Genomic DNA, 25,584 nt, shown 5'->3' on the forward strand with positions numbered 1-25,584 from the left:
GACGTAGATTAGTGAAAGTGGAGTCGGATTCTCTGAGCGGCGCTGTCGACTTCTCCTACGTCCTATGAAGCCTTCTTCACACCTTTCCTTGACCTCGTGACGTTTTCCACTGAGGTCAAGGAACAGTGGAGAGGAAGGACAATCCGACCTCACCACAACATGTTGGGGAACCTCGCTGCTCTTCAACGTAGCCCTTGTGTGGTTCTCTGGCTCCTCCTTTTCCTATCAGGTGGTTAGCGCACCTGTTAGCGCACCCGTCGGCCTCGTGGCTTCCTCTTCCTGCTGCCATGTGTGATGGTTGAGCCGTGGTCCTGTGTCTGGTTCCCTCTGCGGAGGTTCACAGAGTGTGAAGAGCTGAAGAAGCTTCGGTCTGCCGAGGTTCGCTCACCGTGGCCTCTGGTTTAGCTTCTTCAGCAGCGTGATTTTCCGCTGACACTTCCTGGTTGAAACCCTTTTCATACCTGGTAAGTAGCTTGAAGCTTCTAGCTTATATTTGCAGCTTGTGGAGAATTCTGATTCTGATATTGTGTCATTATGTCCGTGGACCTCACCTGCTGCTGCTTGTTTCTTTCTTGGTTTTAGGTATTTGCCATATTTGGCCACTTTTTAGACTCTTCTCTTCTCGTTGCTATTTCAAAAGTCTTTTAACCAGCTTGTAGCACCAGTTCTAGTTCTGTCTGTTCACTCACAAACTAAACCTAAGCTTTGTCTGCCAGCGATGTTTTCCAGTTCTTTCTTTAATTTTGATTAATTCAATGAAAATCCTTTTGTCTTTGGAATCACGTCTCTTTATGATTTGTTAAACTGTGGATTCAAGGTCTCTCGTCTACAGGTCTCAATTCCATCCAAAGTTTAAAACTGAACATGGTTTACAAGTTGGTTGAAAGCGTCTGTGCATGTGGTCAAGTTTCTCAAAAGATCACGGAGATGCTTATTTTAGAATTTACCGTTTGCGGTACAGTAAACTGTTCATGACGCCTCCGCGGCGGCCATTTTGTTTTGGGGGTTGTCATCTCAGGAAACGACTTGCGGGGGAATTCTTTCAAAGTTGGTGCACATTTGAAGATGAGCTGGTTTGATTTTCGTTGCCCGAACGTTCTCTCTGGGGAAAAAACATGTTTTTTGGGCCATAACTCGAGAATTTATGAACTTAACGAAGCAATTTAACAAAAAAGTCTAATAGGATGAAATGATGACGAGGTCCTTAACTTGACCAGTTCTATGTTTGGAACCTTGTGTGAAGAGTAGAGGGAGTTGGATTGCGTTCCATTATACTTTTCCTCGGAAATCCGGGTGGTAATTTTTTTCCGACTCGGAGGTCGCAGTTCTGAGTTCTGAGATCATACTGGAACGATTAAACCCGACTTCCGATTTCCGAGGTACAATGGAAGCCTGGTGATTTCCCACAGGCAGAAAAGTTGCCGGTCCAATCACAACCGATTATCTGACAATGGGCGGGGTTTGAACAACCAATCTCCTCCTCTGGTTGTACGTCTGTCCAATCGCTTTCGAAGGCATTTAGCTCTGTGTCCGTCTTGGAAATCGAAAATGAACGTAGAGGTTCCAGACTAGTCCTCATTCGAGGATTAATCTGGCTACACCAGACTATGAGGTGATGGATCTGTGAACTACTTTTTTCCCTGTGAGCAGCCTGATGTCCGGACACTGAAAACAATGGTTTACCCAACGACGACCGGCGGCTCGAGTCCAGGTTGGTGTTGTTCCAACAGTCTTCTCACTGACACAATGAATGTAAACACTGTCTGTTTCCTCCTCTGGAACAAAGACTTGTTGTATGTTGTTAGATTATTTAGTAATCTCTCGAGGAACAAACACGAATATGTGCAAACTTAATCCCAGTGTTAACATGTGCTCTCTGCTCACAGGTGCTGCTGTCCGCAGAGGTCCAATGACCTCAGGGTACCTCCAAAACACACACACACACACACACACACACACACACACACTGTTAATATTTACACTGGCTGTTTATGTGAAGTGTCCTGAGTAATGAAACAACAGTTCTGTTTATATTATAAAGTAGACATGATAAGTGACCTCATCATGATCCTAACTCGGCACATATTCAAAATCAGATGCAAAATATGACCTTATTTGACTCATAAAAGACAGATTATGATATGGCACTTAAAGGTTAAAGGTTCATTCCGTGCCTGGGTCATGCGTCCTTTGCGCTCCGCTCCCTCGGTGGGCGGAGCGCACCGTGTTCTCCTCCCGCGCGTAATCGCGCACCGCCGGAGGAGGACCGGACCGGCGCGTAATGACACACCGCCGGAGGAGGACCGGACCGGCGCGTAATGACACACCACTGGAGGAGGACCGGCGCGTAATGGCACACCACTGGAGGAGGACCGGCGCGTAATGACACACCGCCGGAGGAGGACCGGACCGGCGCGTAATGACACACCACTGGAGGAGGACCGGCGCGTAATGACACACCACTGGAGGAGGACCGGTGCGGAGGGACGACGCACCAGGCAACACTCACACCGGCAACCTGTCAGCCAGCAAGAGGCTCGGCTCCCGGTGCGTCGCCATGTCGAAGGAAATGATTATGATTATGAAAAAAATATATACTGATTTTTAATCCTCGGAAACATTGAGACTTTTCTATTTTTTCTATCAGTGCGCACTTTGCTGAGTGACCGGAGCTCCGAGGTGTCCACTGCTCATCATGTTCGTCTCCGGAGGCTCGTGGCTTCACCCGGGTCCGGTCCCGGTTCAGGTCCCGGTCCTGGTCCTGGTCCTGCAGCTCGCGCTGTGGAACATGGTGAGTTCCTCCTCGACACGTTCCAGGTTCCAGGTCCTGTGGCGACAGTCAGTGTGTGTGTGTGTGTGTGTGTGTGTGAGTTTGTTCATTCCTTTCATTTTATTTTCATTTTCATAAATCAGTCTGAATTTGCTTGAAAGATCTGAATCTACACAGAGGCAACAAAACCAAGTTTCTTAAAATAGCAACCACTTCCTTTCAGCATTGAATATTTGACATATTTGTGTGCTTGTTTTTATTCATCCTCTCACCTCTCGTCCTACTTGACATAAGATGCTATGAGGGATTTCTGTCACATCGAATTTAATAAAAATGGGACAAATACATTTGTGATAACCCGAGCAACCACTGCTTCGACTCGTTGTAATGAACTGTACAAAGCTCATACTTGAGATATGTAAGTTTCGTGGGTTATGGATTTAATACCACGAGCAATTTCTTCATCACTTTGTCCCAGTTTTGTGATGGTGAAGTGCATGGGAAGGGGAAATAGAAAATGAATCTGGAGGAGATGCTCAGGCAGCTGTTTCCTACATGTGTATATTTATCGCCCTGATGCGATGTCTCACATCTCCGGATTGAATTAAAATAATTAGCTCACCGAAGGCTGATTTGTCTTGAGCGGTGTCAAATCCCTGAGGATCACTCGACTTAATGACGGGGTTAAAAAAAGAAGACAAGAGAAGAGAAGCACCTAATTGTGTTTCTGAGTGATGGACACGCTTTTTTAATATTCCTGACTTTTGCCTCGTCAATTTGACTTTTGTGTTTCTGTGTGGTTTTGTGATTTCAACTATCATGTGCAATAAGCACAGACATACCTCCAGTAAATATGAAATGACCAAAGATTCAGATTCGGACGCGTCTCCTGTGACTCGGCTGACCGATGTCTTTGGCTTCATGTTGCTGTGAACGTCTAATGTGGTCCGTTGGTTTCACAGAGTTAATCTCCGAGGTCTCCGACCGTGACGATTGAAGCAGCCGATCGGACGGATATCAGAGGGATGTTTGATTCACTCACCTCGTCGCCCACACTTGATCCTCATCTCAGTCGCAATTCCCCGTAAAAATCATGACCCACAGCGACCGTCCGTTAATAACACGCAGACGATGTGAAGCTGATGTTGATCAGAAACTCTTTCCCAATCATACGAAGCCACGAGTCAGAAAATGACCTCGTTTTGAAATGGAATTATTACGATATATAACAGGTTAGCGTTGTCAAAGTGAAGCTTCGTCTCAATGTCCAGAGGCTCTTGGGTTCGTACTACAGTCAGTGAACGCATCGCTGTCGTCGGCTCATGTTCAGTTCTGTGGTTGTCACCCGAATGCCTCCGCTGTGCGCGACGCGACTAATCGAGCGGCCTGTCATTCTTTCGACAGTTCATCGAGCTCGTCGATCGTCTCTGAGGCTTTTGGTCTTTTAATTCCTCCTAATGAGGACGTGACGCCGGCGACCGGAGCAGCTCCGATGAAACACGCCGGTTCATTCAGGGATTCAGTGACAGTCGAGGAAAAAGAAAATTTTCCTCGATGGAGAGCAGTTGGCCCCAGATTACACTGACACAGAAGAGGGACAGAGGTTGGATGTTAATCCTGACACACACACACACACACACACACACACACGTAGAGATTGGTGAACGGAGACCAGTTTCAAACGTGTCAGACAAAAAAACCTCCCGGTGCCGAGTGGCAGTGACCCACGCCGCCCTCGTCTCCATGGTTACAACCAGCTGCACGCTGTCCTCCTCCTCCTCCTCTTCTTCCTCCTCCTCCTCCTCTTCCTCTTCTTCTTTAAGGTCTTTAAAAAAGTGCCAGATCTCCTCCCATTTGTTGTTCTGCTGCATTTTACAAAAAAGGTCTAAATCAAATTCCGTCCATCTCGTCGCTGCAGTTCACCCGGATTCCGAACACATAGAGGCGGTCTTGCTGTGTGTCAGGTCAAAGGTCATCGAGACACAATAACCCACATTCATTCGAAAGATGACGGAGAGATCTGAGGGAGGCCACCATTCAATACACCTATTGTGTCATCGCCATTGTAAAATTGATGAGAAATAACCACCTGGAGCTGGAGCGTCTGTTGACAGTGTAACAGGACACACACACACACACACACACACACACACACACACTGATGACATCAGAGACCTGGTGATCGCGTGTCCTCTTGCATCCACTGTGAAATGTTTGAATGTAAACGACGGGCAGCTCGGTGAAGGTCGTCTCGCGGCGCGCTGCGATTTGAGTCGCTGATTGAAAAACAAATGGCACCGCCGCCGCGCAAACCGTTGCCATTTAGAATCGAGGGCTCCAATAATTAAAGAGCGCGCTCAAATGGCACTCGACACACACACACACACACACACACACACAATCTGACATCAGTGTCCAGCATCTATGAAGCTGCAAACCTGCAAATCACGTTTCTGTGCGAACTTGTCAATAAACGCTTAATTCATTTAAAGAAAAAATGCTTTGAATCTGAACATAATCCAGCCGGTGATTCAATTCCCAGTGTGTCATTCTTTTATCTGATTCCACTTCCTGGTTTCCGTCAGCGTCTGAAAGTTCAACGTGAACGCGACGTGTTCTGGAGCGTTTAGTTCAACGAGCGTATTCAACAGGACGTAGAAACATGGAGACTCACGCGGAGGTCGCTCCACCTCATGGAACTATATCTAAATCTTATATGAACACAGAGTTATGGACGATACGTTCAATTCCTGGAGATTTCACACTGGAGCTTTAGAGTTCCATCCGTAAACTTATCTGTTGTTGCCGTCCACTTGTGAGACCTTCTGAAGTCTTGTTTGCGTGAAGCAGGAGTTTGTTCCATAAACCTCCCTGGGCAGATATGATGATACCACGGTGCTGGTCTGTGTCACGGTGACGCTGCTGTAGGTGCGGTCATGAGGGAGAAGCACTTTGAATAAACACTGGACATGTTTAGTCTCTTCCCGGTGAATTCTCCTCATATCAGGTTGTGTTGGAGTTACACCATGTGCATTTATCACGTAATCCTTCAAATAGAACATGATTGTTTGAACAGAGTTATTATCAGGCTTTCCTTATATACTAGTTAATCTGTTGTTTACCTCGACGAACTATTCAAATCTATCCAAAGGGGGAAAAACACTCCATTGCTCATTTGTCTTTGTCTGGGGGACGGTTTCACCATGTCGGTTCTTGGAGAAAAGTCCCGGTGAAGTGCTCTCGGTGCGAGGGGGTTGGAAATGTTACGCCGCATTGCTCCTGCGAGTTCGGCCGCACCGCCACTCTCTGTCCGGAGGCGGACGTCGGGAGGATCTCGATGCTGATTGGCTCTCGCGACGTTGAGTCACGCGAAGTTGCAACTGGAGCGGACGAGCCCAGTTTCGCGTCTTAACATCGTCCGCGCCGAATTTCCAGAGGCGAATTTTGCGTAATCCTTTATCATGGCACAAAACAACGAATTGCAAAAACAATTTCCTATGGGATAGATTTGGGTATGAATATTTTTTCTTAGAAGGTTGGAGTAGAAAATAGAAATTAACCGACCTAACCTCTCAAGTTTTAAAATTCCAAAACTATACTAGAGTGTCAATTATCTCTGAAAGCAACAAATGTTGTTGTTTTTTCTCGTGCAGATTAACATGAATAAACGTTCATGTAGTTTTATTTCTGTTTGCCAAGAATCAATGTCATTTTTTAAGCATACTTAAACCAAACAGAAGTCAGTACTCATATTATATATATATCTATTGTTGTACCAACCTTTCCTACTAACTTATGGACACAGATAATTCGCTCTGACGTTATTTCTGGGAGGAATATTAATCCAGCGACGACTGCTGACTCTTCCAATGTAACAATGTATAAACCATCCCCGTGTCCTCATGTATGACTGAACGTCGAGGGCGATCTCTCTCTCTCTCTCTCTCTCTGCTCCTCAGGCGGAGGCCATCCACCCGGACTGCGCCCTGGTGGTCCAGCACATGAAGGCTCAGGACGAATGCAACCGGATCCTCCACCGGGAGGAGGAGATGATCAACAACCGCTCCAGCAGGACAGGTCGCTCATTTGTTTTTCTACCGTCGCGCTCATCAGTCCGCCGGATGAACTCCCGTCTTTATGTGCACGACATCACGAGCAGAACCGCCAACGATCTGCCTCGTATGGAACTAGACGAAATGCTGAGCAGGCAACTTTGGTTTAAGTGGCAGCAATAAGAGATACAGACGTTTTGCACACGGCCTATTAGTACATGATCAGTGCATGGTTATTATTAAAATACCATCTCCTCCAAACCCTCACCTGAATTGTAGAGCAGCTGGACGCCGTCGTCCTGCAGCTGCCGATCGCCGCTCTTTAATCGAGCGCGTAATGAGCACAGTTTGCTTCCTGTTATCAAATCGCCGTCCTTCACTTGGCAGAACAGCCAAAAACAATCAGGGGAACTAATCGGCGAGCAGACGTGTGATTTAAAGGGACTGATTGGTCCGGCGCCGGTTCATCCCTGCGGCTCAGACAGAAGGTGGAGCGACTGAATCAGAAAGAGGAGATTCATCCTCTATCCTCCCCCCGATGGCTCAGGAACAAACCGGCAGCTCGTCTTCCTGCTCTTCCGCCATCCGTCGGAGAAGCGCGTTGATCAAACCCCACGTGTCAATTCTCCGTGTTCAGAATTCGGTTGACGGCGTCACCCCGGGCGGTTTCAGTTTAATCGGTGAACCAGACTTCACCGAGTGATAAGTGACCCGTTCTGCTGCCTCCTCACTCTGGTTGTGAAAGCATAAGTTACACGCACCTTTGCAGGATATAAATCGACACCCACAACAGTGAGATTTCCATCAAAATACAAAATTCTCAGCTCCCTCCCTTCACCGTCATGTCGCCGTATGGAGTTTGTCCATCGTGGGCAGAGAACTGAGAAGAGGGGCACAACGAGATGACGACGATGAGGAGCGTTGGAGTTCACTCCCAACTAAACCAGAGCTGTAAGACACAAACCAGACGTAACATGAATGAATATTTAGCCACAGCTGAGGAGAAGCGTCGGGGCCATGAGGGTCAGGCCTTCACGTCTTTGACCAAAGTGCTGTGGTAAATACAGATGAGAGCTGGAAGGAACTATATTCCACAAGTATTGTAACTGTACACTTTGTACTAACTCGGTTAGACCTTTTTACTTTTGCATTTACGGTACTAACACTTTGTACATTTAACTCAGCGCTGGAGTTTCAGTCAGCATCATGAAAATCTCATCATGCATCGCGGCTGTCAGACAAAAATAGGCCCTTTTTACACCAAACACGGCTTTTCATAGGCGTAAATAATCGTTAATAATCATTAATTATTGCTCTGTTTTCTGTTTGTACTCAGTTTTGAGCCAGAATCCAATCTGTGACAGTGATGACCAGCTTTACATTTCATTTGATCGGTCTCCAGAGAATATCCTCAGCTCACTACAGATCTTCTAATCCTTCAACTTCAGCAATGGGAACGCTACGATTCCACTCTTCATTCGGCCTCTAGCCAGTTTTTGAAGGTCAACAGCCGACACCAGATTTCCCAGCTTGTTCAGTTGGCAATATCTTATCGAGTTCACAGAACAGCAGCTCACGTGGAGATAGCGTGTGCTCATACGGCGACTATTTGCTGTTTGAATAAGGAAAAACACGTAAGTGATACGTGGGGGAGACCAATATTTATACTGTATATGACATTACCACCATTAAGTGATTAATGAACAAAGGAGAACTTCATATGATTGAGTTAATCGAGAAGCCCGATGCAACACGATGCTGCTACATGCGTCATCATTGTGAAGCCAGAGGGTAAAACGTCGGCTAGACCCGCTTTGTTTGCTAGCTAGGATAGCTTAGGTGATGGCTAACAAATTGTTAGCGACAAAGTTTTGCCCCTGTCGCAAGGAACTAGAACTAGAAACCTTAACAACAATGTCTTAACAATTCTCATTTTGATAACAATGTTAAAATAATAATAATTAAAAGTGAGGTAGAAGAGTTTTAACGGGTCGGCTAGCATTTCGGCTAACGTCTTTATACAAACTTTACTCCCTTTCTGCGCCAACAAATGACCACAATCTATTCATTTGAATTTCTAAATTCAGGCTCCTCTTGCCACAACATTTGACACATGAACGTGGATGAATCTCTTTAAGAGGGATTTCGTCACACGCCAGCTTTTGCTTCGCCATAGCTGGGGCTCATTTCGTTGCCCGTTTCCCTCTGTGCATATAAAAGACAGAGTTGGCGGATGCTTGTTGCCTCACGATTCACCTGCACACATGATAATCAGGACTTATCAGGAGTGTCGGAGCCCCGGTGATCAGCTGAGGTCGGGATGAGTGCGATGAAGAGTGGCGCTGCAAGGGGCGACTGCGGCTCATGAAATGTTGATTGGGAGAATTGAAAGATTGCACAGGATATGGAATTTGCAGATTTCGATGCGGTTACATTTGGCTGTTGACAGGAACGGAGGACGACCGGGTAAAAACAGTGCGTTTACATGAGCAGCGGTAACCGGCGTGTGGTCTCAACCCGGTGGAGTGAATAACCGGGTTATGGCAGTTTCTCCCCGTATGCATGAGCAGGGAAGAATGGAAAGAATGACGGGAGTAACTCTTCCTCCGGTACAGTAGGTGGCGCTCTTCCAACGTACGTCCGGTCGGAATGAGGCTTCGGAACTTGGAGAGCAGGAGTAGAACACGGACGACTTTTCAGCGCCGTACATTTCGTACGTTCTCTACGCCTCAGTAACGTCAACGTTGCCGTTGGCGACGTCCTCGGGTTTAAAGGTGAAGCTTCGTGTTGTTTTTTGGCGCCGTTGCCTCCTGCGACTGGGGGAGGGGCAGTTCTAACCTACGGAGCGTGCGCTGAGGCGTAGCCCAGAGTTTACCCCCAGCTAAGGTGTCCACATGCACAAACACCCTGGTTACAAAAGGAGTTATCTAGGTCATACGAGAACGTCGTATGAGAACTGCGATTTTAGCCTTGCCTTGACCCCGACTACCATCGGGTTTTTAAATTGCATGTGAACGCACTGACATCTCACTTTCCCTCTGTGGCCCCAGTCTCCGGCGTGAGAAGCCTAATCAACTGCCCGGTTGTGGGAGGGGAGGGGAGATGTCTTGTCAACGTTGGGTCAATTACCTTCACACCTCCAGGAAGCTCGACCAGAGGAGAACCCACAGGACGCAACGGCGAGGAAACGAGGACGCAAAGCAGGATTAAGTGAAGACGAAGAGCGTTAACGACCTCGTCCGTTTTCCAAGGATACTTGTAATTAGAGCCGCAGTGAGCGGCAGGCGGTGCTGTCGTCCACGTGTCGGGCCTTATTTCCACGCAGTGTTGACATTTCCTCAGATGGTTTGACACCGCGGCGCTCCCTGCATCTCTGCGGTTACTCGCAGACGTCATTTTCATAACTAATTACACGCACACTGAATACCAGAGGTGGAAAGCTCCTATAAGTCGCATTGCAGAAAATAATTGGTCTGTAAATATATGAACATTACGGGATTAACAGTTTAGAGGTTCCGCCGTTTGATATGATCGTGAATTGAATGTCCTTTGGGTCGCGACACAAATGTTTGGCGTGACCACATGTGAGTAGACCCATGACCTGCTCGAGTGACATACCCTCGTGGCTCGATGTCACGAAAAGACAATTAGCGTTGAGTTCCATGCTCCTGACGTCCACGTCCGACAGAGAACGGGCGGATACGTACAGTCGGGTTTCGTTTACGACGGCTAAATCCACCGATTCACGGCAGATGGGCACGTTACGCGTCGCTTCACGGAGAACAAGCCACTGATTAAAAAAACGGGGCGTGTCCAGCAGCAGCGATGTCTGTGGGAGAGAAGTGACTTCCCCTCTGTCGCGTACTTTGGCTTTTGCAACTTGGCAAGGGAGAAAGCGTTGACTGCTCAACGTGAAGACCTTTCGCCTAGCGACGGTTACGTTGTTGGGAAGTTCAGTGTGACTCGTGACCCTTCTCACAAGGAACCAGTCGTTACTCTCAAGTTGTCCGGCGAGGCCCGTCCACGCATCCAGCGCACTGTCCTCAGCCATTTCCTGAAGGGAAGTCCGACAAATTACACAAAATGCAGGCGAGTTTTTAAAGTTGAACCCCGAGGAGAGAAGAACCTGGCCAGTGGCCCCGATGTAATTTGAGTTTCAAGCCCACTGGCGTACGTGTTCTACTTGATATTTAATAGGAAAGTAATGTCAAGGTTCCCCTTCCACTCTTGCCAGTCGGCTGCAGAGATGTGAACATTGTCTGCAGCCGTCTCAGTCCGTCGAGCACCGACTCGACGTTCAGTGTTGCCTGGATCGTGTCGGTGTCAGGTGGGAGCAGGGGTTTGGATTAGACGTCCAGGGAGTAGAGATGTTTCAATCTAAACAGATCACGAAGCAAACTTTGTTATCCCCCATAATCCCCCCGCCCCGTCCTGAATCACTGATGAAGCTCTCCGTCCGTCTGAACGTCTCCCCTCTGTCTCTTCTTGTTCCTCCGTCCACCTCTGCGTCTCCCTCGTCACATAAGCTTGTTTATTAAAAGGGCAGATATTGTGGTGAACCTCCCGGCGGAGGGCCTCTTCTCCCGTTACGGTATGACAGCGGCGGCAGTGTGCGTGACACACGGAAGACGAATGCTTTTACTGGACCATGAAAACACTGGGCGGTGAAGTGTGTGAGAGAGGAACGGAGCTGCAGCCGGACCAGGACGAAAAAAACGCTGGGATATTTGGCCGTAAAGGTTCAGTTGGAGGTTTTGGTCACATTATTCAAATGTGACCGTTATTTACATCACGTAAAAAGTGATAAAATGTCACCTGGTAATATTCACTAAAGGTCACGTGAAATGTCAGAGGGGGTGAATCCTTGTGCCTTGTCCCTCGGGTTTGACTTCGTCCACCTGCCTCCGCTCCTGACAAGAATTATAAATCCAATAAGTGGAATTGGACGACGGCTGCGATTAATAAGAAAACGACGCGCGCCTCAAAGAAATGTTCCGTCACCACCTCCAGAGCAAAGTCGTCTGATGAAGATTTCCAAATAGGCCATGGCATTTCCTAGAATTATGATTCTATGTCCTTGTTTTCCCAATGAGACTATCATGGATTATGTTGCGTTAAATGTCGTCGTCAGTCAGCGTCCCTCACTCTCCCGGACTAAGTGCTCGATGTGTCAATCATTAACCGACTATAGTTTCCTCAAGTGGATAATTGTGTTGAAGGAGTTGTTATCTTGGGAAAACAAACGAAATACGTTAGGGAATATTTCACTGATACTGTACGTTCAACACCAACAGATATATTACAACAACATTTCCTGGTTATGTATGTGAAGTTCCCCCAACATAACCACAAAAACCATGAAATCATACTTTGTTGCCGTTTACTGTTGGAAACCAAATGATTTATGTTGCGCAATGGATTCAGGAGGGGCAGATATATTGATCAACAATATTTCCTTTATTATGATGATTTACCAAAAAAGATATATTGTAATTTCTGTTGATGAAATGACTCGTATATATGTAAGTGCTATAGAGCTGCAACAGTTAATCGATTAGTAATCAACTTCTAAATTAATCGGCAACTAGTTTGATAAGGGATTAATTGGTTCAAAATTCTCTGATTTCAGCTTCTTAAATATGAATATTTCCTGGTTTCTTTGCTCCTCTGTGACAGTGAACTGAAGATCTTTGGTGTCTGGACAAAACAAAACATCATGTTGGCGGTTTGTGAAACACGATCGACAGTTTTCACCATTTTATGAACCAGACAACTAATCGATTAATCGAGAGAATAATTGACAGATTAATCAATAATGAAAATAATCGTTAGTTGCAAGCCCTGAAGTTCTATGCGATGAGGTTATAGGATTTTACGGCCTCCAGCCAAAAAACCACTTTATTGTGTCGTGATTTAATTGTCGTCGATTGTGGGTTAGGGTTAGCCCCCCCGTGACCCTTAAATGGATAAAGCCCTAGACGATGGATGGCTTTTTGTTCTTTTGCCGTTAACAGGGACGAACACGCGCGGGCGTCAAAGCCTGACGTGGAGCACCGGTCGGCTGCATCCTGCCGCTGACGCGAGCTTTAACGAGCAGCTAATGAGCGGCGTGCTGATGCTGATGCTGATGCTGATGCTGATGCTGATGCTGATGCTGATGCTGCGGCGCTCTGGGATGCAGACAACAGCTCCGTGGCCCCCCCGCACCTCCGCGCCGCTGCAGAGCCGTTAGGGCGGTAACAGCCTCGCGCCGGGGGCCATTTTCAGTCCACGCTGAGACATGAAAGTGATTTGTTTTCTGTCTGTCTGTCGCCTGGTGATCAAACAACAGCCTTGATGAAAGCCACACATTTTCTTTTCTTTCTTTCTTTTTTTTTTATGAATAAAAGGGAGAGGTCAAGGTGACGATGTTTGGCCCGAGAAGCCGCAGCGGATTCCAAAAGCTGCCGCGCGCCATTACGAATGAATGAGGAGTTGTCGTGATGTTTTAAATGGACACGGGGGGGCGAGCAGCTTTGATGTGGCGAGGGCGTCGCGGTGGCAGAGACGAGAGACGAGAGACGAGAGACGACTCATTACTGCTTCTTGGCAGGGAGCTTGAGCAAGATTCCTAATGCTTCATTAAAGGAGCTTTTTCATTTTCGCTTCACTGTTACTGCACCACAAGTGGGCAGTATAAAGAGGAGTACAGTATATATGTATGTATGTGTATATATACGTGTGTGTAAAGAAAAAATAACATTTATTCCTGAGTTGTTTTCAAACCTTTATGACAAAGAAATGTAATTGCGGCTCGATATTTCACAGTTTAACCATAAACCTCAGTATAACTAACTCTGAATATAAAGTTAACACAAATGCAACCGAATGTATAGAACGTGAATTGAGTAAATATAGAAAATGTGAAGTTGTTTATTCTGTAAAATAAAAGTTTTCGTATCCGTGCCCCTCGACAAACATAACTGCAGATACCGATGTGTCCGCGAACGCCTCATAGCCGCTGATTTAATTGGCCGACAGATAAATCAGTCGATCTTTAATACTGATTTTAAATATCAAGTTTAAAAGTTACTTGCTATTGTTATTTTTCACTTTTTTGCTCATCTGGGAGATGAATATTCACCTGTTTATGTGTATATATCTTTAAAATATATCTGTATTTCATCATTTATGTCTCCATCTGATCAGATTCTCTCTCGCCCCGTCTCAGGTTGTCCGACGGTCTGGGACGACATCCGCTGCTGGTCCCGTGCCGAGGTGGGACAGGTGGTCAGCGTCTCGTGTGCCAACGTGTCGCAGCTGTTTGCCAATAACCAAGGTAAAATCACTGGGTCACAGGTCAAGGCGGGGCTGTGACCTTTAACCCCCACAGGCCCCACACGTTTATCTCAAGTTATTAATTTCATGATACAAACCCTTTTAAGTGAGTAAAAGAAATTGTGGTTGCTGTAGCACATTTTTTTGAATTTGGGGCCACTGTAAATTATTAAACTGGAGAATTTAACCTTTGCATTATTGTTTTTTTTCTTATTTTATTTGTTAAGGGTCAAGTTTATGGCAGCGACCTTACAAATCAGTGCATTGATTAATTCTATAAACTCATAAAATACATACAAAACAGCTGGAGACGAACAATAAGCGTCCAACAGATAAAGAGTTTTGGCGGCCGAAGCCGATATTGGGAAGTTTATCTAACACCAATATGTCGGCTGATATGTTTATTTGAATTATTTTATTGAAAAATAACTAACTAAAAATAATCTAACCCTAATGACAAAGACATATAAAATGTCCTCTGCATAGCCTATTCTATAAAATAAAGTTTTTTATAAAGGCAAACATAAAAGGAGTTTTCTTTCTGCCAACCAATGAGTAGGTCGGGCTCTAACAGACATAAATTCTGTATTATGTTACGTATTATGGCACTGGATATTTTGAATGCCTCCTCTCTGGCGACAGCCGCGGCACCTCGGGAGCGATTCCTCTTGTTTCAAATTCCTCTTGAAACATTCACACGGACTCAGAGACGAAGTGAACAGAACCCGGTGGTGAGAGGTCAAGGGGTCGTCGCCGTCACCTCTCGACAGAAACGCACTAATTGCGACAGAATTCCACACGGATGTCTAATTGGATGAACCGGTGAATGGAGGGCGACGGATCACTCATGCCGACCGCTATTCAACACGTTGTTCCAGAACTGGCGTCGGGACGTCTCCTGCGACCGGACCGGCGGACGGAGGCGTAGAACGGCGAGGCCCTGATCCTGGTTCAGCAGATACAATGATTAACAACAAGCTGCCAACCGTCCTGCTGATGCTTGTTTCATCCTCTGATGGTGTCGGTGAATACTCTCGTCTTGAGGCCACGTCTCTCACGTCTCTTAGGACGAGTGCAGGGACGAGATGTTCTCCTACGCGGATCGTGGTTCTGGACCCGTTCACCGCACCTCCACCGTCTCATCCTGGTCCAGTTCACTCTCCGTCTCTCGCGGAGCATCACGCGTTTTATAGACGAGCGCAAGAAACGACGGGATTCTGTCCTTTCGGCAGACGAGCTGTGACCGAAGAATGTGTCACAAACCGACCCAGTGGACATGAAGGGTCGACGAGGTGTCGCTAAAGCATGTGACATTGAGTAAGAAGACATTGAAGGAGTTCCCTCGGGGGAACGAAATGATCCATGACCGGGCCGAGACGGATTCTGGAAACAGACGGACGATCGCTGCCTTCGAGATTTTTCCTACCAGCTAACAGCCGCTCGCCCGTCACCGTCTTCATTAACGAAGGTTAAACAGAAAAACACAACTTGAACACGCCAACACAAACAACTTCCAGTCTCTCTCAGTGCTGGTGAGTTGAGTTTTTCAGCAGCATGTGGGATGCTGCGCGTAGAAGCGATGCACTTCACCGATGTCACCGATACACAAACGCATCGCTGAACCGTGAACTCAGTGTGCAGGGGTCGAGGGGGGCGGACGACCTCGTGACTCGGTGTGAGCGGTACCCAGGACCCCCACTGGATATCCTCCTCCACAGACGCCCGGTGCAGCAGCGTGTTCAGATCCAGACTTCACCCGACAGGAGGCCGCATAGCGGAGAGAGAGAAGGAAAATACGTGAATTGGAAAATCAAAGAGTTCACCGTCGGAGCCGAGAACACCGGGCACGGAATCGGCGCTGCTTGTTAGAGCGCGGCGGTGCGAGCACTAAGCTCCGTCCCCCGGAGCCCCGGCCCCCCGACCTCCGTTCACGTCCAAACCGCTCGCTTCGCCCGCCGACGCTGCGGCTGCAGGCCCGCGGGCTGCGAGCGCTGCCAGATTCCGAGGCTAATGCAGCCGGATGCCGGATGAGTCCGCCCACAGCTTTCGAACCCCCGCACACTCGGCTCCGCTGTGCTCGGCGGCCGGACGGGCATTCCTCTCATCATCACATCATCGGGGCCCGTTGTACTTTTCATTCCACCGTCGACTCTCCGTCCTCCCTCCGGTGAAGCGCAGATTCGCAGAGAACCCGGCGACCTTGTGTGAAGACCAGCGTCGGCTGTCGTCACCGTGACCTCGGGGCCGAGGTGGGAAGAAGAAACACACGCAACGCTGCCTCACTCGAATTCATCATCTACAGTCGTCACGGTTACAGTTGCACCGACGCGGCGTTTCCAGGGAAGCGGACGAAGAGGAACCGGAGTTTTGTCAGTGTTGCTGCTTTTAACTGAAGTCCGACATGATATGGATGTTGAGCGGCCGATACCGATATTGGGCAGTAAAAATATTCGGACACATTCATCAGCCGATGTAGAAATATATATTTGGCAATTATTCCGAAGATGTCGTTATCAAATCCTGAACGGCAAAGTAGTTGATGGCTTGATAGTTCCCGGTTTTACCATATACTTTACAATATATAACTATAAATAGAAGGAAGAAGAAAACACAATTACAACTAAATATATTGAGCTTGAATTCATTTTTCTATATTTCTGCATTCAACCTAAATTCTGATACAAATATGTCTGTGAAAGGCGAATATCGGCTGATATCATCAGCGATGTATCGTGCTCTACATTCAACCATGTATTCATCACTGTAACCGAGGCAACGGGGACCTTTCCCCTGAATAAAGCCACAACTTTAACCCCAACCACGATCCCTCACTCGACCCGACCAAGTTGTTTTTGTGCCTCGACCTAACTCTTCACACAGTATTGTCACAGACGAACAGAGTTGGTTACTTGTCGCCGATCTGAACCGCCGACAATTCGAGAAAAGGCTCCGGCCGCTTGGATCGTATCCGAGGGTAGAGACGAACCGGAATGCTCTTCAGGTTCCTCGCGATTGACGGGCGAATATACATATTGACAAGGAACGTTGTGAGAGAAGTGATGACGGACGGGAAGCTTGGTTGTGTTTCAGTCATTGTCTGAATAGAAAACTGAAAAAGATGTGTTGTATAATGTCATTTACAATAACAACAGCTGACTGGTGTTCTGAGTGCACGATTCCAGGATTCCACCAATTTGGAACCAGTTCAGGTTGAGATTCTTAACCTTCCTTCCTCTTGATCGTCTCTCATCTCTGCTGGGATCCTCGCTGTTGTCGACTCGTCCGTCTTCGTCACCAAGAGGTTTGTTTTTTCCTTGTATGTGTCTCACAGGTTACATCCACAGGAACTGCACGGAGGACGGATGGTCCGAGACCTCCCCGCCCTACGAGGACGCCTGCGAGTTCGCGGAAGATGAGGAGGCGGAACCAGAGGTAGATGACTTATCTGATTATTTCCTCGTTCGGTCGGAGTTAGTCTGCAAAGACGTAAATATTCTTCACACCGTTTGTCTTCTGTCCGTCCGGTCTCTGTTGCAACTTCAGCCGCCGCCAATTATACCGTTGTGTAGGACGAGAGGCGAGGACGTGTCGAGCCGTCTGGTGAAACTCGGTGTTCTGCCGAAGCCAGGTAGGCGCTGCAGGCGGCCTCACGAGGACTCGAGTGTAATTGTTGCCCTCAAGCCCACAATTAGCCGATCCTGGTCGAGAGGGTAAATTACAGAGGCGTCAAGGAGGCCGTGGAAATAAATCTGATCGACGGCCGTTCTCTCCCTCACGCCGACGTAAACCCTGCGAGACGCCGCCGAGTCCCGCGTGAGCATCCTCCTGGCGAGCGACCCCCTTTTCACTGTCGAGCGAGACGTAGAGGAAGTGATGTGGTGAGGAGGTCGAGCAACGCGAGGCAACGTCGAGTCAGTTGGTTCACGGAGGAAGTCCGAAAACATCTGGTCCCATTTAAGTGCTTCTTAAAGCAACATTATGTAACTTGAACGGAGCTGCAGCGCCCCCTACAGCCACACAGGGGGATTCCTTCTGTTGGGCTCCGTGTCCGAGCGATGAAGTGGTTTTCATGTAGAGAAAAAAATTATGTTGATCAATGTATTGAGCGCCACAATGCTGGATATTACCCACAAGCCCCGGCTTCCTGCCGCTGGAACTAATGCACTCAAACTCTGTTCACGATTCTTCATATTTTAGAAGTTTCCTGATGAATATTGGAGTTGTTTTTTTTAAACTGATCTACAGTTTGGCATTTATCTTGAACTTGTTGGACCTCAGTCTGGACATTTAATTTGCGACTATCAGTCAGGATTGACAGAGGGTCCATTCTTCCTGTAAGTCAGTGAACCATCAAAATAATCTTGTAGCGGCCATTTTGAGTTGCTTTAGTGTTGCTCTGGTGTTAGGTCTTTATTGTCCTGAGCCGCTGCCGTGTAAAGAAACTTCCCAGTTCCATTGATTTTCCATCTGCTTCTTCACCATTTAAATCAAGTTGGTTGCATCAATTCTGCAGCAACAATGATAAATTCATGCGCTTGCAACCAGTTTATGTAATGTGACTGTAATTTTATGAACATGTCGTCCACTGCATCTCTTTCAGACGGCATACTTCTCCAACTTCAAGCAGGTGTACACCGCCGGCTACGCCACCTCCCTCATCTCGCTCATTTCCGCTATTTTTGTCTTCACTGTGTTCAGGTAACGACGTTTTCCGAGAGAAATTCGAACCTCAAAAGAATCTATTTTATAACTGACCCACTGCCATCGTTTCTCAAGTTTTTGTTGTTGTTGTTGTTGTTGTTGTCTTCTGCTCTACAGGAAGTTCCACTGCACCAGGAACTACATCCACATCAACCTGTTCTTCTCCTTCATCCTGCGAGCGAGCGCCGTCTTCATTAAAGACGGCGTCCTCTTCTCTGACGAAAACCTGGACCACTGCTTCATGTCGACTGTGAGTGTTCAACTCACTCCATTGACGCGTCTACGTTCACCACTGAAGGACTCATGTCCATTTTCTTAAAGTATATAAAAGTAATCTGTTATGTCTCATATTTTGTTTAACATTGTTTACCCCCCAAAAAAGTTTTAAAAACCCTCTGAAATGGGCCGGGAAAACATCCACGTTCTCTCCCTCACTGAGGAATTCTGAGACTATGAATATTCATGATATGCAAATAAACACAGGCCCCGCCCACCACAGCTGCTCGTACTAGGTTGACCGGTGGAAGAATGTGCACAACAAAATGACTAACGCCAACATCGACGAGATTCAGCCATAAAACTTTCATAAGCTGCTAATGCTAACGCTAACTGACACACCTGTCATCCTCTCGTGGTTGCTAAGGGCTAATGCTAACTGTCTGCTTACACCTGCCGTCCTCTCGTGGATGCTAATGCTAACGCTAACTGTCTGCTGACACACCTGCCGTCCTCGCCTGGATGCTAACCCCTAATGCTAACGCTAACTGTCTGCTGACAAGCCTGCCGTCCTCTCCTGGATGCTAACTGCTAATGCTAAAGCTGACTGTCTGCTGACACACCTGCTGTCCTCTCATGATTCGCTGCCTCTGCTTCACTGGAAGTTTCCCGTTTCTTTGCCTCACATTTGCATATTCAAAAGTGATTGGTTTTCTGTATTTGTGACAAACCAAATCTAGCTTGAACAGGATTCGTTTGAATTTCAAATTGCAGAGAAGTGACAGAAGTCCAGTTTTGATAAATGCCATGCCGTCACGCGGAACAGTGAAATGGGGAAGGGGAATAAAATCAAGATTGAGATCGTCGGGAGCACGTCCCAAACTCACCAGAGCTTATTACCGCAGAGAGCAGGATGGAAACACGACTTGGGCGAAGAACATTAATGAGGAGAGAATTTTTTTTTCTGCTGACGAGGCCGCCTGGCGTGAGGGACCAGCAGGAACACGACTTCATCACGTTGACTCATTTAGAGGCAGCAGGAGAGAGAGAGAAAAGAAGATGATGAGACAAAGCTCCAGTGAGCCATAAGAACCAAAATGTTACGGTAGAGAGAAAAGAATAACTGTCACGACTTTTACACAAACGCCTCAAATATGGCCTCTACGTCGAGCGGGCTCGTGAACGGGGAAACGGTCATTAGGGACAGAAACGAACCGCCGGGCAGATGCAACGCGGAGCGGCTGATGGAAGGTTTTGATTCTGCAGAACGTTACGATCACAACCAGTCCACGCAGAGCTGAGCTCCACAGATCCATCTGACGCTCGTGTCTTTCGTGCCCTGTTTGTCCCGCAGACGTCCTGTAAATCCGTAGTGGCCTTCTTCCAGTTCAGCATCCTGGCCAACTACTTCTGGCTGCTGGTGGAGGGCATGTACCTGCAGACGCTGCTGGCGCTCACCTTTGTCTTCCAGAAGAAATACTTCTGGTGGTACATACTCGTCGGCTGGGGTGGGCACCTTCTTCTCTTTCACCCGTCTCCGTTTCCCCTTCGTGTCATTTTCTCTTTTCCTCCGCTCGTCTCTTGCTGAGGCTCCAGTGACCAGGTCATTGTGATTGTGCGTCCCAGGTCTCCCGACAACGATCATAACCGCCTGGATCCTCACTCGGAACTTCTACGACGACAGGGGGTGAGCTCGTGTCAAGAAAAAAAACACCACACTCCAAAAACCAGCTTTCTTTTGTTCTGCGTTGCTTATTAGAAGGTCACAAGGTGGGTCAACCAATCGTACCACAGTCAGAGGCTCTTTATGCTGATCAGGGGAACTTAAGATGAAACCGACGACATGTAATGTTTTGATCACTGAGCTTCAGAGGAGCTAGCAAGTCGTTGTTTCTTCCCGTCGAGCAGAGCCGTGTTATCTATAGTTTCATCTGTTTCCAGCATAGACTGTAAATTAAGATGGACGACAAGACGGCTCCCAAAAGTGAAGCCAAATCATTGGCATTGAGTCAAGTCATTTTTTTTCCAAAGATGGTTTCCGTCATTTCAGGTAGTGTTTACCAACTGTATGTTCAAGTCCTCATGTTTCTGATAAGTTTGGTTTGAATTAGTAATTTGATGCAATAAAAAGTGGGTGACACTTCATTATTCACATCTGAAACCTCGATACTGTTGCTCGACACCACGGTCACCTACCGCACAGACTCTGACTCCAAATGACGCCAAAAGCACAAGATGGCGGCGCCCGTGTACACGATATTTTTGCTCTATTTTTGTACAACAGGAGGAAATGAAAACGCGTTGTCCATCGCTATGGTTTCCAGTCTTTGTGCTAAGCTAAGCTAACCAGCTGCTCGCTGTAGCCTTGAATTTTATTCGACTGATATGAGAGTGGTGTCGACCTTTTGTTTGAAACTTTGCAAGATAGCAAACAAGCGTGTTTCATAAAATTACAGACTATTACTTTAACGCATGTGCTTGAAAATATCACATTAAAATAAATGGAGTTCTTATTTTAAGTCATGAAAATAACATTAAATTGGTAAATGAATAAATAAATTGGATGTACTGAACCAGTGCACCTCTTTAGTAATTTATTAATATCCATGTCCACAGATGAATTAATTAGCTCATTAGCATAGCTTCTTGATATTTAATATATACAAAACAAGGATTAGCTTCTCCTGACACGATGTTCTGATTGTTGACGCCGTGTCGGCGTCGTATACTGTACAGTGTTGTACTTCTGTGACTGCTTTGTTTATCTCATCACTGCTCGACGTGTGTCTCAGGTGCTGGGACGACACGGACGTGTCCGTCATCTGGTGGATCATAAAAGCTCCGATAACTGCATCGCTACTGGTGAGTACACAGAGCTGAGACCGGGGGAGCTGTTGAGGAACTGCAGGGAAGTAGGCTGGTACTGTCCGACGGGTGCAGGTGGTGGTGGACGGGCAGTGTCCTCGGTGCTGTCAATCAGGCCGCACCGTTTAGAGAATTCAAAATGGCAGCTCTGAAATGGGCGACGTCACGATGAGGCGCCAATGACCAAGCGATAGGTCAATGTACGGCAGCGCCGCCGTTTCACGGCATCTGCGTAAGACGTGACACGGCGCTTTGCATCTTTTTCAACTTGTCCTGGTGCAGGTGAACTTCATCATCTTCATCAACGTCATCCATATCCTGGTGCAGAAGCTGAGGTCGCCTGGTGTCGGGGGCAACGACACCAGCCACTTCAAGTGAGATTAAATATCCGTCCGCACAGATGCAACAAACACACCTGGACACACACGGCAAACAAATGTTCACGGGTGTTTTGGATAATGCGTGTGTGCAGGCGACTGGCCAAGTCCACGCTGCTCCTCATCCCTCTGTTCGGGATGCACTACATGCTGTTCGCCTTCCTGCCGGAGACCACCGGCGCAGAGGCCCGACTCTTCATCGAGCTCGGCGTGGGATCCTTCCAGGTGAGTCCTGGCACCTGAACGTGCATGTTTTTTGTTCACGTTCGTGACATTTGATCCCGTCGGCTTTGGTTTGACGCACCGAGCAACTTCGCGCGACGTCTCTTTGCCCTCTGTGTCGTCGCCTACGTGCGCGGCGTCTCCCTGCGCTCGTCCTCGATGGGTTCGCAGACGGGCGTTCACCTCGCGTCCGCATGTTGTCAGTTCGGTTCATTGACTTTTCAGCAAAATGAATGAACGCATTTGATTTTGTTGCCACTCTACCATGGTTACCATGGTTACTATGGCTTTTGACTTTAATCGTCAGATCATATTCTACCGCTCCTCATTGTTTCTTCGCCGAGTCGTTTTCCTTTAACTATTGTTTGATGTGTGACAAACTTTCCCCAACTTCCCTGTACTTGATCTGAGAGACTGAACCACTGGACTTTAACCGAGCCACGATTCAGTTTGATCCAAACCCTCTGTCTGGGGAAAAGTCTGAATGTCCGAAACCAAACGAGGTGTGAAAGCTGGAAGACACTGGACGGAAACAAATTCATAGTCAAAAACAAAAGTGTCAGACAGGTTGGTTTAGAATGTACACTTGTATTTTTTGAACGTTTAACATTTCAAACCTTTTTTTGTTGCTGTGAAGGGATTCGGAGTGGCCCTGCTCTACTGCTTCCTGAACGGTGAGGTACGTAAATGCGACACAATATTCGTAGGCTCATCGTGATACCATTAATGAAAAATTGACAATATTTAATTCAAGATTCAACATTCTTAATGTTAATCGCTACAACTGGGTTGGCCAACCAGTTGACTACAAGTTGAATTAAAACAAATATGAAGTTTATAGATTCATTTCCCTCCTAAGAACAGACATGTTGTGCTCCTGAATTGAGATTCTTGCCACTCTTATTTTCTGATGAAGTCATATGATGATTATTATTATTATCTGGTAAAGCAGGCGCTGCTGTGGAAATCTTACTGCCGGGGCTGATCACGGACACTTCGATGTCTGTGGTTTCAGAATGTGCTATTTCAAAGGAACATCTCCTTTGTTCCGGTTGATTAGATTTCTGACCAGGTCGACAGGGAGGCCAGCGCTGATTGATGGGTCCAACACCCAAGTCAAGGGTTTTCTTAAAAAACTGTATCCGCGCGTTTGCTTCCGCCCAAACAGGTAAAAGAAAAATAAAAGAGAGAGGGAGAGAGAGCACAGTCCTGAGAAGAGAAACTCAGTGAGAAGATTTCTGGGTTTAAAGTAAAACAGGAAATGTAAGATTTATCGTCAGATGTGTAGTCTGTCGGGGGGGGATCAGAAAACCACCGAGTCATTTCATCCGGACTATGAATAATTTGTTTTGGGTGTTTGACGTTAATCCTGTGATTCTGTGGCCGTGCGTGTGTTTCAGGTGCAGGCCGAGCTAAAGAAGAGGTTTTGGAAGTGGCAGACTCAGAACTACCTGCGCTACAGTAAGCGCCGGCGTACGCTGTTCACCGAGAGCAGCACGGTCACTCAGATCTCCGTTCTGGACAAGTCCAGCGCCAAAGATCCGGCGGCCTCGGAGACGCAGGCCCTCACGCACAGCGCCGCCGCCGCCACGCCCAACAACGTCTCCGCCGTCTGAGTAAACGTTTCGACCGCGACTGAATGTTCACGTCCTGTGTTTCGACATCTGCTTTGTGTTCGGACGACGTCCTGAGCAAAAGACGGCGCCGCCGAGTCCGATTGAGGGAGAACGTCGGCGGTCGTGGAGAACGGACGGGGGTCTGCGGAGCGGCAGCGTCGAATTCATTTGAAACCAATTACGCGTCATGTCAGAAAAAAATCCTCCTCCTCCATTTTGGTTTCACCAGAGCTTGTTTTTGTGTGAGTGTAGATGAAAGTCATTTGACGTCAACCATGAGCAGTTAGCAGCCGCTACATCAGCCTGATTGACACGTGGCTCCTCCCACTCCCCCGTCAGACGGCTGCTCACTTTCCAAGACTCGGGGCGCCGTCGAGCATCGTGTCAATCAGTCGCGAATCCTTACCTGACCAATTAGCATGCGTTAGCAGAAGGCTAACGTGTCAGGGGCTAAGTCGACCTCCCTGTAAGACAAAACAAAGAGGATTAAGTTTTTCTTTTAAATTCAAATTGTGATAATCGACACGAAAGTTTGCCAAAATTTAAATAAAATGTGGCTTTTTGGTGTAGAAGCGGTGCCACGTGGTTTCATGAATATTGGGCGGCGAGTCTCCCGTGATTAACGTTACTGAGGTTTCTGCCCACGTTTCCACCGGTGGCTCTGAACGCAACATGTTGCACAGTGCACTCGTGCACATCTGGAGCACTAGACTGTAAAATCTATTTATTTGTTAGTTGCCAGATTATTTTTTATCTATCTTTTATACGTCTTTGTGTGAATGTATATAGACCTGTAGTCGTTTACATGTGTTTTATGACAACGTTGCCAACAGATTTTAATGTCGCCGTCTGATTAAATGACCGTGTTATCGTAAAAATAGCTCACGAATAATGGATTTTAGAGGAATATTTAACTTTAAAGTTGGTTTATATATTCAGCATTTTTGTATCATAGATGTTACTTCATTTTATTCTTATATGCCGTCATATTGCAAAATGTGGAGAAAATTTAAATTGTTCATGTTGTTATTTGTTAGCATTGGTTTAGTGAGGCCCTGTTACTGATTGCTGTGCTAACGCTAACGCTAACGCTAACCCAGCGCACGTTTCCCCCGAGGGCACGAGACGAGAGGTTTTTCAATTGAATTCATATTGTTTCTGTTTTACAGGTGTGTTACGGTGAATACTGTACCTATACGTGCATGTACAGTATAATTACATTGCTCAGCTAAACACCGCTACAGTGCCTTCATCATACAGATACAACTCGCCGTTTCTCGTTTCAGCTCGGTCCAACCTACAAGTCGGTTTAGGATTCAGAGTCATATATTTAATATTGTGATATTATCCCGTGTACGGTGCAGAGAAAAAAAACATATTGCTTCTGTTCTGTGTCACAATCTGTCTTTGACCTTTTGTTGTATTTAAAAAAATTGTGCAGCAACAAA

At 47.0% G+C, this 25,584-nt stretch overlaps 1 protein-coding gene across 1 annotated transcript; it reads left to right on the forward strand.

Annotated features, from left to right (window-relative positions):
- The first annotated feature begins 1,141 nt into the window (after nucleotides 1-1,141).
- Nucleotides 1,142-25,584, forward strand: ghrhrb (growth hormone releasing hormone receptor b). The gene is made up of 15 exons (XM_035647631.2): nucleotides 1,142-1,711; nucleotides 1,887-2,547; nucleotides 2,648-2,791; nucleotides 6,730-6,847; nucleotides 14,033-14,140; nucleotides 17,471-17,571; nucleotides 18,740-18,837; nucleotides 18,958-19,090; nucleotides 20,411-20,564; nucleotides 20,683-20,743; nucleotides 21,849-21,918; nucleotides 22,204-22,295; nucleotides 22,394-22,523; nucleotides 23,158-23,199; nucleotides 23,921-25,584. The coding sequence occupies exons 3-15, from the start codon at nucleotides 2,696-2,698 to the stop codon at nucleotides 24,134-24,136; spliced, it is 1,419 nt and encodes a 472-aa protein (XP_035503524.2). The 5' UTR covers nucleotides 1,142-1,711; nucleotides 1,887-2,547; nucleotides 2,648-2,695; the 3' UTR covers nucleotides 24,137-25,584.

The sequence above is a fragment of the Scophthalmus maximus genome, chromosome 13 (genome assembly GCF_022379125.1).
Source record: "Scophthalmus maximus strain ysfricsl-2021 chromosome 13, ASM2237912v1, whole genome shotgun sequence".
Taxonomy (NCBI): domain Eukaryota; kingdom Metazoa; phylum Chordata; class Actinopteri; order Pleuronectiformes; family Scophthalmidae; genus Scophthalmus; species Scophthalmus maximus.